Source organism: Pelophylax lessonae (genome assembly GCF_965119305.1).
Source record: "Pelophylax lessonae genome assembly, chromosome: 1".
NCBI classification, from domain to species: Eukaryota; Metazoa; Chordata; class Amphibia; order Anura; family Ranidae; genus Pelophylax; species Pelophylax lessonae.
The window spans coordinates 246,731,918-246,746,088 of record NC_138768.1 but is presented as its reverse complement, the minus strand read 5'-3'; the positions used below and the strand labels follow the sequence as shown (position 1 = coordinate 246,746,088).

The 14,171-nt window shown below is 38.5% G+C and overlaps 1 protein-coding gene across 16 annotated transcripts in view; it reads left to right on the top strand.

Annotated features, from left to right (window-relative positions):
• RIMBP2 (RIMS binding protein 2) overlaps positions 1-14,171 on the top strand; it is an 855,912-nt gene that overhangs the window by 737,039 nt on the left and 104,702 nt on the right. For 13 of the 16 annotated variants that reach the window (XM_082266906.1, XM_082266905.1, XM_082266904.1 and 10 more), the window contains 2 exons: positions 3,814-3,969; positions 11,923-12,633. In XM_082266906.1, coding sequence (XP_082123032.1) covers positions 3,814-3,969; positions 11,923-12,633 — 867 coding nt within the window. The remainder of the gene's footprint in view (positions 1-3,813; positions 3,970-11,922; positions 12,634-14,171) is intronic. The other 3 variants (XM_082266898.1, XM_082266901.1, XM_082266899.1) reach the window with 1 other exon arrangement.

The window sequence follows — 14,171 nt, the reverse complement described above, 5'->3', positions numbered from 1 at the left end:
GAAAATATATATTTTTTTTGTTTGATATATGGTCAAATATATAGGAGGTTTGATATGTGTTTATTTACTGTTTACTATATATATATATATATATATTAGGGATAGACCGATATGTTTTTTTTTCAGGGCCAATACCAATACCGATATATTGGTCACAACGTATCGGTATCGGCCGATATGAGCCGATATTTTGTACATCCTATGTCAAGGTCCGAGACTATTCTCCTCCTCCAACCATTAGGTGGTGATGCTCATGTAAGGGTAAAATGATGTCACATAGCATAATTCCATTTAGAAATGTTATTGAATATGCCACTCACATATGTACAAAAGATATAAGCAATTCCACATTAGCAGATCTGCATCTCTCACCCACTTGCCAAAAGTGATATCCGGGTGATACCGCTCTATTCGGCATCCACTCAATACCGCTCCGTCCCTCACCCGCTCCATCTCCAACCCACCCGATACCGCTCCGTCTCTCACCCACTTGCTGTGACACCCGGGTGATATCGCTCCGTCCAGCATATGATCTCGGAGGTCACGCCGTGACCACATAACCTCCGAGATCGTATGCCGCACGGAGCGGTATCACCCGGGTGTCACTTAAAGCAAGTGGGTGAGAGATGGAGCAGTATCGGGTGGGTGGGAGATGGAACGGGTGAGGGACGGAGCATTATTGAGTGGATGGCGAACGGAGCGTTATCACCCAGGTATCACTTACGGCAAGTGGGTGAGAGATGCAGATCTGCTAATGTGGAATTGCTTATATATTTTGTACATATGTGAGTGGCATATTCAATAACATTTCTAAACAGAATTATGCTATGTGACATCATTTTACCCTTACATGAGCAATATTTGGAATATCGGTAATATCGGCAATTCCGGGGCCGATACCGATATATCGGTAAAAGTTAATATTGGCCCTCTCATATATGTTTATTTGTTGTATTTGTAGATTTGTTCTATGTCAATAACTGTGGTGCATATTTGAAAGTCCCTGTTATTTTCTGTTTTTGTGCTTTAGTTTTCATCCATTTGGAGTCCCCTGTTGGTGTTTAGCGCTTCTTTTTCTGTTCAGTGTCCCCTCAAGCCGTATGCTGAGGGGGCACCCATACAGGCGCTCTTCGGGCCAGGCTGTGTGCATCCATAGACAAACACACAGCATGGCTTGGCCACATCCCCTGTGTGTGGCTTCTTGCTCTGACTATTCTCAGCAGGATTAGAAGAGATTTGGATTGTGAGAGGAGTCGGGTTAGAGATCTGGGAGGGGGTTTGGATTGCAAAACAACTAGTAGGACATTTTTGACCTTCAAGCAGGGAATTCATTTTTTTTTTTTTTAAAGTGTGATGTAGAGCATTTTTATATTTTTTCATTATTCTATTGCGAATCACAGCGCATGAAAATGCACAGAAAAACAAACATACCTAATTTTTCAAACCAAACTGCATTGATCTAAATAGCCTCATTAAAAAACATTGTGACTGGGGCCCTAATGGTTTATAAACTTTATGACTCTTAAGTATAAGAATACAGATAAACCCCAAACAAGTTGTAAGGGCCATTAATGATGTTGGTCCAAAAGAGACATTATGGTCAGTCAGACACTGTTTTCTTAACTTATACTGCTAATAATGAAAGACAAAATAGCTGTTTACATGGTCTTGTGTCGCAAAAATGATTATGTAGGCCTCAGATAGACAGTTAATTGGGCTGTAATGAGTGAAACATCTGCACTTCTTCATCTGTCTGTTAAAACATTTATCTAGGATAAGCAACTGGGAACATGATACAATTTAATTGGTGGAAAATTATTACAGTAATAAATGTGTAATTCAATTAGTAATATTTAACATTTGTCAGGATTTTAAGTTGTGATCAATCACTACATCATGATATATTTCAATCAGAAGATTTTTGACAATCAACTGTACACATGGGGTAGTGTAATTGCTGTATTGTATATGTAAACCTGATTCTCCTAGCATTATTTGTATGATTGGACATTTATTAAAGATTACAGTAACCTCATTTCCTGGGAATTGATTGACGTGACAGGTGTGAGCAGATGTAATTTAGATTACATTAAATTAATGAAACTAGAGTACATTGGCCTACATTTTAAAGGGCACAGCTCAGTTATTTAAGTGCTGCATGTCACAGTGGATAATAATATGGTAATTGTATTCCAAGTAACATTTTCTGTTCTAGTTTACTCTTTACTCTTGCTTATTATGTATATTTAAGCACTGGATAAGACTTTTCTTCACATGACCACTCATTGCAACTATATTACATTTTATTTTTCTAAATCATAAGCAGTTAACATATTGGTGTTATAGCTGGCCAATAAATCTACAGCCTATAGTCATGAGATAACAGTCACACTATCTAGCCATTTTTGACAACATCTGGCCACAATCCTATATCTAGTGAAATTAGCAGATGCTCACTGAACAACTTCTCTTGAGGATGATATCACTCAGACAGGATAAAAGAAAGGTATCAAGTCATATTGTGTTATATTTTTACTACTCTCCTGCTTATCCCTCCCTGTTCTATTGACTTTACCTTGAATACTTTAGTTAACTGCCAACCCTACTTGTAGGCAACCCCTAGCTGCAATATGTGGTAACACCTCCAGCTAGTGGCCTGGGGTGTTGAGACCTAAAGAAGGAGGCCACGCCTCCGAAATGTTGTCCTTAGCAACCCCATGCAAGTCATGTTCTGGGTCCCGATCGGGGAGCCTCCCTCTGCATAACTGCATTGTCAGCTTCTCTGAGCGGCTATAGCATCCGGCTCTTGGAGAGTGTGCGGCGGCGGCTGGACCGTGCGCAGGCGCACCACATCGAGTCTCCTTGAGTCATCCGAGGCGGTTGGCTTAGCCGTACGATACTCACTTACCAGTGTAGGACGAACAGCTGAGCCGCCGAGGTAAGGAGGAGAGTACCCTGCAAACATTATCGGGGGATATTTATTTCCATGCATGACTTCCTATCTGTTTGTGAATTCCTGTTTTTATGGCTTCTATTAACTTCAAATAAATGGTGTTACACTAGGGCGGTGTGCGCTCTGTTCCTTTATTTTTTGTACAGCCATACTTACATAAACACTCCAATGGTGTTCCCACTGTAGGTGTCACAGGAGAGGTGCTGCGGTACTCACGTTATTGGTGCATAGTAACCTGTCAGATAGGATCTCCCATCTTAATTTTCCAACTACATGCTTGGGGCCTCCCAAAATGAGCATACATGTGTGTCCTCTCAGTGCTACATAATTTTTCTCTCTCTTCATCTCATGTCCCATGCAGAAAAGCATTCCTTAACAGTGGGGCAGACCCGTTTCCTGCAAGGGACAGCCAGGTTCATTCCTCTATGCTGTTAGATGATGGTGTTGCCTCTCTGCTTTCTTCCCATGAGAGCATTCCCTAAAAAATGGTGGGCACATAAATCACAACCATGCCAAAATGGCCATCCAAATCTCGTTGGAGGTTAATACAGACACTGCCTTTTCCAAGATGGCCTCCTGGAGCCCAGGGGAAAACGTAGTCCCTAACGAGTTCCTGCATGCCTGAAAAAGCAGCACAGTGCTCTCTTCAGGTCAGCACTACATACTGTAATGCACCCTTTTTTGTTTGTAGAGGACTTTTCTTTAATATCTTATTTATTTTTAGCCAAATAGCAACGTTACAGACCTGTTGGCAAAAAATGCATTTGCTTTTCTAGCTGCTTTGATGTTCTCTTTGTCCTTCCATTTCTTTAACTAGGATTATTGACTGGTATGCACTTTTGTTTTTATCATGTGATTAGCCACACTATTGTCCCGGTGATGATTACCATACTGAAAGCAGCAGAGGCTCAGATTTATCTGACATCTTGGAAGAAGATGAAGAGGAGCTTTACTCAGAAATGCAGCTTGAAGATGGAGGCAGAAGGCGAAGTGTAACCTCTCATAACACCCTTAAGGTAAGAGAATGGCATCTAAAGGCAACTTCTATGTTCAGTATTTAGGGAACACAGTTTAAATAGCTAGGGTTGGTCAAAAAATTAATGACCTGATCTGCTGCTTTGCTGCGTATTAAGTTCACAGTGTCTCCTAGATCAAAAGGTCTTTTTCAGGTTTTAGAAACTGAGATTAACAGTTAAAGTTTTTACAAAAAGAGTAGAGGTTATACAAATAGCACTTCAGTAGGAATTTTGCATTTTTTATACTACTGTGCAAAAGTTTTAGGCAGGTGTTGAAAATGCTGTAAATTAAAAATGCTTTTAGAAAAAGAAGTGTTATTAGTTTTTTTTTTTTTTTTTTATCAATTAACAAAATGGAAAGTAAATGAATAGAAGAGAAATCCAAATGAAATCAATAATTGGCGTGACCACCCTTTGCCCATCAATTCTTCTACTTGCACAGAATTTTTGAAGGAACTCAGTAGGTAGGTTGTTCCAAACATCTTGGGGAACTAACCAGAGATCTTCTGGGGATGTAGGATGCCTAAAGTACTTTTTTCTCTTCATGTAATCCCAGACAGATTCAATGATGTTGAGATCAGGGCTCTCTAGGGACCAAACCATCACTTCCAGGACTACTTGTTCTTCTTTACACTGACGATGATATTGATAGCTCTTAATGATATTTGCTGCATGCTTGGGATTGTTGTCCTGCTGCAGAATACATTTGGGGCCAATCGCATGCCTCCCTGATGGTAAGGCATGATGGATAAGTATCTGCCTGTATTTCTCAGTATTGAGGACACCATTGATCCTGACCAAATCTCCAACTACATTTGCAAAAATGCAGCCTCAAACTTGCAAGGAAACTCCATCATGCTTCACTATTGCCTGCAGACACTCATTACTGTACCGCTCTCCAGCCCTTCGGGGTACAAACTCCCCAATTCAAATTTTGTCTCATCAGTCCAGAGACCTGCTTAGCCTTGTTTACATGACAATTCTTCCATGAAGACCACTTCTGGCCAGACTTCTCTTGACAGTAGATGGATGTACCTGGCTTCCACTGGTTTCTGTCAGGCCTGTGCTGATTGCACTGCTAGAAATCTTCTAAAGGTTAAAGGGAATTAAGCATGATGTGTCTAAATTTCCTTGGCCGACCACTGCATCTACAGTCCTCATTATTGCCTGTTTCTTTGTGCTTCTTCAAAAGAGCTTGAGCAGCAGATCTTGAAACCCCAGTCTGCTTTGAAATCATTGCCTGGGAGAGACCTTGCTGATGCATTATAATTACCTTGTGTCTTGTTGCTGTGCTAAGTCTGTGACATGAAACTGTCTAACACAACCTCACCTCATTAGCAGAGTTTGGCTGTTCCTCACCCAGATTTAAGCCTGCTACACTGCTGTTTCTATTTCATTTAATGACTGTGTTTCAACCTACATATGAAATTGATAATCATCAACACCTGCTTGGTATAATTGGTTAATCATACACCTGACTCTAATCCTACAAAATCCCTGACTTTGTGCAAGTGTACAAAGTGTGCAAGTGTAAGAACTAATTCTGGTTTGAAGCCAAAGAGTAGTCACACCAAATATTGATTTGCTTTAGATTTTGATTTTCCTTCTGATAAATCACTTTGCATTTTGTAAACTGATAAAAATGAACAAATAAAATATATATTTTTGAAAGCATTCTTACTTTACAACATTTCTTCACACCTGCCTAAAACATTTGCACAGTACTGTACATACACACATTACTGCTTACCAAGCTTGTACTTGACAAAAGTAACTTTCTGAATGGACAATGAGTAGCACGTATAAGGTAAGGATCTTAGTTTATCATGCATGCACAAAAAACCTATATGCAGATAGGTGGAGCTTGCTTTTAATTGGCAGCTGTAAAGATGTCTTGTTAGTGGAAAATAAAAACTGTATTTTTGCATGAAGCAGGCTTAATGAAAGTGGGCTCCCACAAGTTTGACAAAACCTGATCACCCAAATTTAAAGATGCTTATTGTTTTTTGTCAAAAGGAGTATTGAAGAAGAGGCCACAGTTGTCCTAGGTACACATTAGGTGCACTCTCAAAACAAAACAAATGAGACTGAAAGCTCCACAGTGGCTGCAGCTAAAGAGCAGTGCAGGCTTGTTTTAAAACTCATTTACTGCTTCTAAGAATATGAAGATATTTAATTGTCTATAGCTTGACAGTCCTACTTTAGGCTGTGAGCTGATAACCTACCCTGACAATCAATTTTGAAGTAAAAATACTTCTAAACTGAAGCTATCTTTTGATGTATTCTCACTTGTTGTAATCTCTGCATACAGTGGTTTAAATAGCATAATGAACATATACAGTAGTTTAAATAATATACTGTACATGCATAATTTATATCAGTAGGGCTGTAAGCTTACAAAGAGGTAGACTCTATGACTGACATCTGTATCCACACATTTGTGAGCCACTGTTCTAATGGGTCATGTATTCACCCTATTCCCGCTGCAGTCCACTGATGTTAATATAGATTGTTTTGATGCTTTTACAATAGGATTTCAGTTGAATATTATATTTTTATGTAACCTACCTAATCATGAAGGCTGTTTTTGCAATTTTATTTGGAATCTGAAATCCTTCACTCACCACTTTTTCAATTCACCATCTTTTTTTTTTTTTTTTTTCAGTGAACCATGTTGTGTTTCTTTTATATGGTGGCTAAGTAATAAGCGCTTTTGCCTTGCAGTTCTGGGTCATGGTCACACATTTCTGTGTGGACTGTGTGGACTGTGTATGCCCACCTTTGTTAATTTTTTTCTGTGTGTTAAGTTTCCTTCCATTATCTGAAAACATATTGCCAAGTTTATTGGCTTCCTTCCATGTAATCTTAGTTGCATTTAGGTGTGGAAGGAATGTTGGATTGTCAGCTTCTTATCTATAGATATCAATATAGATTGATGTGATTGTTTGGGATATATATGCTATGTAAAGTAATGTATAATGCGGGAGCCAAGGAAATACTGGAAATACATACATCATTTCTGTGTCAAAGAAAATGTCAGTTTTGGAAAACAGACCTAATGCAATTCAGGGTGGTTCTAACCCCTTAGGTGTGGTTCCAAAACTATAATTATATCAGGCTTTAATTGCAAAGAAGGCTCTCTATCTAGATCCCTCTTGGGGTGGCTAGTTATTTTTGCTCAAACTGTAGACCAGGGTTTCTCAGCCAGGGTTCCATGGAACCTCAAGGTTCCTTCAGAGGTTGCTAGGGGTTCCTTGAGCAATGAGAAATGTTTGCCTCTCAGATAAGTTCCCACTGACATCATTGATATTTTTAGCTGTCTGTAAGAGGGGAATTCTTCCTAATGACCATAAGTGTAAGGCACATTCTTCCCAGTGATCATCACGCTAATGTGTCAAGAGTTGTAGATATAGTCATTTTTAGCAGGGGTTTCCTGAGATTGGAAATTTTTTTATAAGGGTTCCTCTGTATTGTAAAGGTTGTGAAAAGCTGCTATAGACTATTGGCATGCTAACATTTAAATAATTCTTTCTGCTGACCTTCGGAGTAGTACTTCACTCTTTCTCTTTGTTTTGTTTCTCACTTAGGGTTAGATTCACAACCTATTAGAGTATTACATTTTTAATGATAATTTGACAGTTCCCGTTAACCACCTAATAAATAATAAATAATGTACATAAGATCTGCAGCTCTAAAACACAGATTTCTGTTTAACACTGTTTATATAGAATACAGTGGATGATAATTTACTTTTAATTTCTGGCGTATAAGACGACTGGGGGTATAAGGCGACCCCCCTAATTTTCATCTACCGGTAATACTTATACTTAGGTTACCTTGGAGATATTATACTCGGCGTATAAGACGACCCCCCATTTTTGGGGGATTTTTTTGAGGTTCAAAAGTAGTCTTATACGCCAGAAAATACAGTATTGACAAAATAGACCAAACATTTTTTCCAATAATATTATCTTAATAAAAAAGGCCTTTTATAGAATGAGAAAGTTGTTGTACTTGACAAACTTGCCATTCCAATGACGAACTGGAAAGCAACAGTAATAACTAATCTACAATTGCAGTTTAACTCTTTTAAATGGAAGGGAATAAAGGAAAATGTAACACATGTAGCAAGGTTTGGGGAAAAAGCCTTCCTGTGATACAAATAGCATCAACAGAACTACAATATTGTTTTGTTCAGAAATGTATTTAAATGGCTTTTGAATGCTGCTGTATTTTATTCATTAAATAAACTGCTCAGAAAAGGGCTGTTTAGGTTTATGGGAGCCAACATCCTCTATATAAGGTTTAGAGCATCCCTGATACATGTAATTATTTTTCAGTGTATTGGGGCACCACCAAGTGGTTGTGTTAGGTAATTTCTGCTTGTTCTTCAATCCTTTTTCTATTATGGTATTTTATATTATATTTATCAGATATATACTAAATATACTATTTTTACCAGAATAACTAACTATAATACAGCTTTTAGGAGCATTTAAGGAGAACTAGCATTTTATTAGCATATTTGCAGTACATGAAGGAAAAAAAAAGCTCACAAAAAGCATTTTAGTAGCATTTAGAATCAGTTAGAAGCATTTCAGAGTGTTTAGGAGCATTTGGCATTTTTTTCTGCTGGGGAAAAAAGCTCCAAAAATCTCTACATAAACAATTTTTTTTTCTGCTTCTAGACGCTGAAGCTCAAAAAATGCTAATAGCCTAAAGTAGTGTACATCGACACATAGGGGTTTATTTACTAAAGCTAGCGAGTGCAAAATTAGTCACAATTATGCAGCTTTCAGGTTTTATTGCCAAAGCCTAATTGAACAAGCTGAGGTTAGAAGTAAATTGGTTTCTATGCAAAAATGTGACTAATTTTGCACTCTCAAGTTTTAGTAAATAAACTGCATAATTTAACACTATTTAGCTTCTAGGAGCAGAAAGGAAATGCTAATAACAGCTTCTAGGAGCTTTAAAAAATGCTAGTGTGCATGCAACAGATTATTGTATGCAAAACAGCATTTAAAAATATTGTCATTGTTCCATACTGTAACAAATCAATACCATTTAGGGGAGGGCATCTATATTTAGCTTCCTATTAGGGATAGTGATAGACGAAGACATATGAAGCAGATCTGTACTGAGCACTTGCTAAGTAGCTGTTTAAAGACCCATGAATGGTCAACGAGAGCAACATGTGACTCCCAGCACCACTGGCCAGTGATTGTTTAGTTGAATAATGTACAGTAGCAATAGGAAAACTTGACTTAGGGTCCTTTCACACGGCCGCACCGCTGCTTAAGTCCGCTGCGGGACTTTTTTTTTTTTTTGTCATCCGCTCCGTGTGCCCGCATATCATCCCATCCCTTTGCGGATGATATGCGGATATAATGTAAGTATATGGCATTGCGGATGTCAGCGGATGACACCGCTGACATCCGATTTTCCTTCCTTTCCGTTTTTTTCACGGATGAAAAAATAGGGTTCTGTTCCATTTGAAAAAACGGAACAGAACTGAAAGAAGGAAAATCGGATGTCAGCGGATGGTATTCCGCTGACATCCGCAATGCCATTCACTTACATTATGTCCGCAAATCATCTGCAAACGGATGGGATGATTTGCGGACACACGGAGCGGCCGTGTGAAAGGACCCTTAAGGATAATGATTTTCATGTGTATCATGACCCTTTGGTCACTGTCAATGTCTACTTCACTCTAGCTTTTTATTTTTATGTGACTTGCTGTTGAGTACATAAAATTAGAAAACTTCCAGAAATTCAGAACATTTTTTTGCAGAGAGGTCGTTGGTTGAAATGTCTTACAGGTGCCAGATAAAAGCAATAATATGAAGGATAATATACATAATTTATATAAATCTATAATGTATAGTCTAATTGCTTGTTGTAGAGCATTTAAAACCAAATTATTTAACTTTTGTTATTAGCAATCCTCACCATATTTATTTACCTACCCTTTGCTTCCCCCTGACCTTGCTTTTTTATGGTAAAGTGTTTTAGGCTCGGTTCACACTGGGGCGGCACAACTCTGTACTACTTCGGGGGCGACTTGTGCATTCCCATGCACCACGACTTCGGAGCGACTTGCATGAACTTCACATAATGGAAGTCTATGCAAGTCGCTCCGAGGTCGCCCCGAAGTAGCAGAGGACCCTTTTTCTAAGTCAGGGCGATTTGTGTCGCTCCTATTAGAATGGGTCCTGTAGTAGTCAATGGACCGCGAGGGAGCGCGACTTGTCAGGCTGACAAGTCGCCTGACAAGTCGCGCTAGTGACTTGTCAGCAGGCGACTTTTACACAGGCGACCTTTTACACAAAAGAAAGTTTTATTCCAGTTATGCATGCACCTCCAGCTATGTATATAGAGAATACCGGCCTAGAGGTGCCTTTCCATTTGGTATAACCCTAATTCTGTCGCACAGCGTATGTGCGGCTGGTCTCCTATTTGCTAAATAAAGCTGATGGCTCAAATGCAGTGTGCAAAAGCATGCCCCCGAAACCACAGGAACATGAAGTGGTTGATATAAAAAATGGAAAAGGGGGTCAAGAAACAGCTTTGCATATAAACTAAGGCACGCAAGTTTTGTCTGGAGTGAATCTGTAAAAAATCCAAAGACAAAAAAGGTTTTCATTAGGGGTTAGAAACTGCAGGATTCATTAAACATTTGGTTTCTTAATTTAGTGAGCTGATGCAAGATGAGTTGGCACTGAACCTAGAAAATATAGGGTGTGTTTACTTGAGCTTTTCTTTTTAATTGGTAAAGCTCAGTTCTATGTAGGTCACCCTTACATCATGTGTAAAAGATGACTGACTACAACTATTTATCTTTGTACTATGTTTGCCTGCTCATTCCTGCTAAGAGAACGATATTCAAAATGTAAAAAATGATTTACAGAGCTTTATGATAAAATGTCAATAGGAATTCCACGCAAAACGAAAAATTATGTATTGACTACAAGCCTAAGAGTAGAAGGACTGTCAGCCTCTTTAACTTTTAGTTGTAGATTACATCAACTCGAGACAGTCACCACAGACTGCTGAAAAAATAAAAATAAAAACATAAAATTTTGGGACAGCAGAACAAAAATTATTGTGTCTGGAATACATTATTTATAGTCTATTGTGACAAACATTTACGTCGGTTTTGAAATCTACTGAAGATGTGTTATTTACTGTATATTGTAATGATCCTTTCTATTAAACAATGCTTTCGGTGATACCCTGCTTCAGGTTGAATGAAAAGTATTGGTTTGTTCCACCTCAATGGCTGAACTGATGGCACTGCAGAAATTCCATGACTTAACAAGTGTCCTTTCTAACCTGCTAGATTTCATTGTAACCAGCATGCATTAAACACAGAGATATCCACTTAAAAAATCATGTAAAGGCCAAGCAATGACTACATGCATTGTAAATGGATATCACTGCACAATGGTCCTAATCCTTGTGATGTACTATATGAGACTTGTTTTGCATCTATAACTGAGTTAACTCTGACAGCAGCAGCCCTATGACTTAACAGCCATTAACTGGTATCATCTGATGTGTGCTGCATCTAAGCGTCACATTGGCTGTCTGTGTGCAGCATCAACCCCCTGCATGGTCCTATTCTTACTATAGCACTGATATGCCAAGCTCTCATTGTTTGTACTGATCTTATGTTTTCTCTGACACCAGCCAAGCTCCTAATCATGTCTTTATTTTCACAGATTCCCATTCAGAGCATGAACCTTTCCTTCACAGAGTAAACTCGCATGCCTTATGTTTTCCATTGCCTCTAAAAACTAACCCTCTCTTTATTTTTTTTCTTTCTCTTCCTCTACTTCTCTTTCCATGTTATTGTCTTTTTTTTATTTTACTGCACTTGTTGGATCTTGTGTTTTTCTATTATTGTTGTTGGTCCATTCTATTTTTTCGTATTGTCTATGACTTGTGCAGTGTTCTAAGACTAAGGCCACAGAACCTGCTTTAAAGGAACAGCTGGACTTTTCCCCTCAGCATCCTCACAGTAAAAAACTGTTCAGTATTCCTGAAGTTGCAGAGGAAGAAAGTGGAGAACACTCAGAGCTCTTGCACAGAGGGCATTCTGTAGGCAAGGCTTATAGAGCCAGAGGAAACGTAGCTAGAACAAATAGGGTGCCAAGGGCTAGTAGTCAAGATGGGCGGCACCAGAGCCCATGGCATTTCTCTAAGTGTAGGTTTAATGGGGCCGCTCCATATTCAGATGATTTTACATGTGAAGGGAGCAAGCTTGGACCTCTCTCCAGGAGCCCAGACAGCGGCTTGGATTGCGGAAGTGAAGAAGAAGAAGCCCGTTACCATTTCAGGAAAGGCTGCAGCACCATTGCTAGAAATGCCACACATGAGCCCCAGCCAAATAACGTATGTTCTAGAGACCCAAAGCAAATGTTGACACGCAGGAAAACCCTCACCAGGCAAAGCAGCGTGGAGGAGGATTTTGGTGATGTGAGCTCAGACGTTATAGATAACACAAGTGCTTCCAAGTGCCACACTGAAAATAATGAACTGCCGCCATGTGTCAGGGAATTTACTAACAGAGACTATGCATGCCGGAAAACAGATGTATGTAAGAAAAACTGTAGGAAATCAGTTCTAAGGCCAACTCACAGGGACACGGAAAAACCTCTGGTGTGTTCAATAAAAATCCTTCTTGACATCTGCTTGCTAAATTACTTGGCTTTTTTGTTTCTTTTTTATCCCTTTCTTTGGGCTTCCATCTGGGATCACTGCTGATTACCTACAATTTATCAGGCTTTTTGATTTCTCAGTCAGCACTACTTCTCAGGCTTTAGACCATGCTCTACCCTATTCTTTTGCTTCTAGTTCCAGTTGTTTGCTGTCCTTTCTGTTTTTCTTTGTTTAAGAGAAGTTACAATTATAATTGCCGACTCTTATTTTTCATATTTATTTTACAGGACAACTAAAATTACATTTTACTTAAGGGTTAGCTGAAGGATCCTTCATATATATATATATATATATATATATATATATATATATATATATATATATATATATATATATATATATATATTATTTCAAACAATAATGAACAGGGTGGATTTCCTCTTATAGATTATCCAGGCTTTTTTTTTTCTCTTAGATTGTTCTTTCACTGTTATAGTAAGGATGTGACTATATCATGTAGACATTAACATTAATTTGTGGTAACTGAGAATGCTTCAAGAATTAGCACATCAGCAAATGTAATATCTGGTTAGCTTGGGATTTCATTTGATCCCCTTTACGGGCAGTATGACTGGCTTTGTATTTCTGGCTGGGGCTGCTATTGAACATAACGCAGTCTTGTATGATTTTTGCAGTACCCACCTTTGAGCTCTTTCTTTCTGTTCATGGAAGGGAAATTTCCAGCAAGGTGCTTTGACAGTCTAGAGAGAACAAAATTATTTGAATCATTGGGAGTATCACAAGAACCATACTGCAGATAAAAAAAATAATGTTTGAATGTTTTATTTTTATTTTTCATTATATATTTAGCATGTAAATGGTGCAAAGGAAGAAGGAAAGGTTTAGAGCAAAGTGGGTGAAGGAAGCAAACGTCCTGCCAATCAAATATTTTTTTAAATTTAGTTTGCTTTGGGTGACATATGCATGACAAAATGACCTAATCCTTAATTCAACGTTTAGTTCAGAAATCAGTAAGGTTCTATTTTGTCTTTAAAGTATATGTTTAGCTAAGAAAAAAAAAATTGTATTTGATTCTTTTTGTTTTTGATAGAGTAAGTAAGGATTATTTGAACCCTCTTCCAAATTTTTATTGCTGTCTGCCACCATACTGGGGTGATTCAATCTATTTGCCCTGGTGACCATTATCACCGACACATGTATTGATGGGATGGGGGATTTTTCTTCTTTTCAGAGATTTCCTTTCACTTCCTGTTGTGTCCTCAGGAATATCTTCGGAAAGAGACAAAGACAGCAAAATATCATTTTACAAGAATTCCCCCTCCCCCATGAATTATATGCTTTATTATATATACTTAATTTTGTATTTAGGCTAGTCACATGATGTGCAGGGTGCTCTTTCCTGACCCTGGATGGTCCTCAATGATTTAGAGAGCAGTGCTGACCTAATGATCTGAGCATCACTCTCTAAGTCATTACATTGTGCGTTCAGAGAGCTGCCGTGACGCCCTCTAATGGGG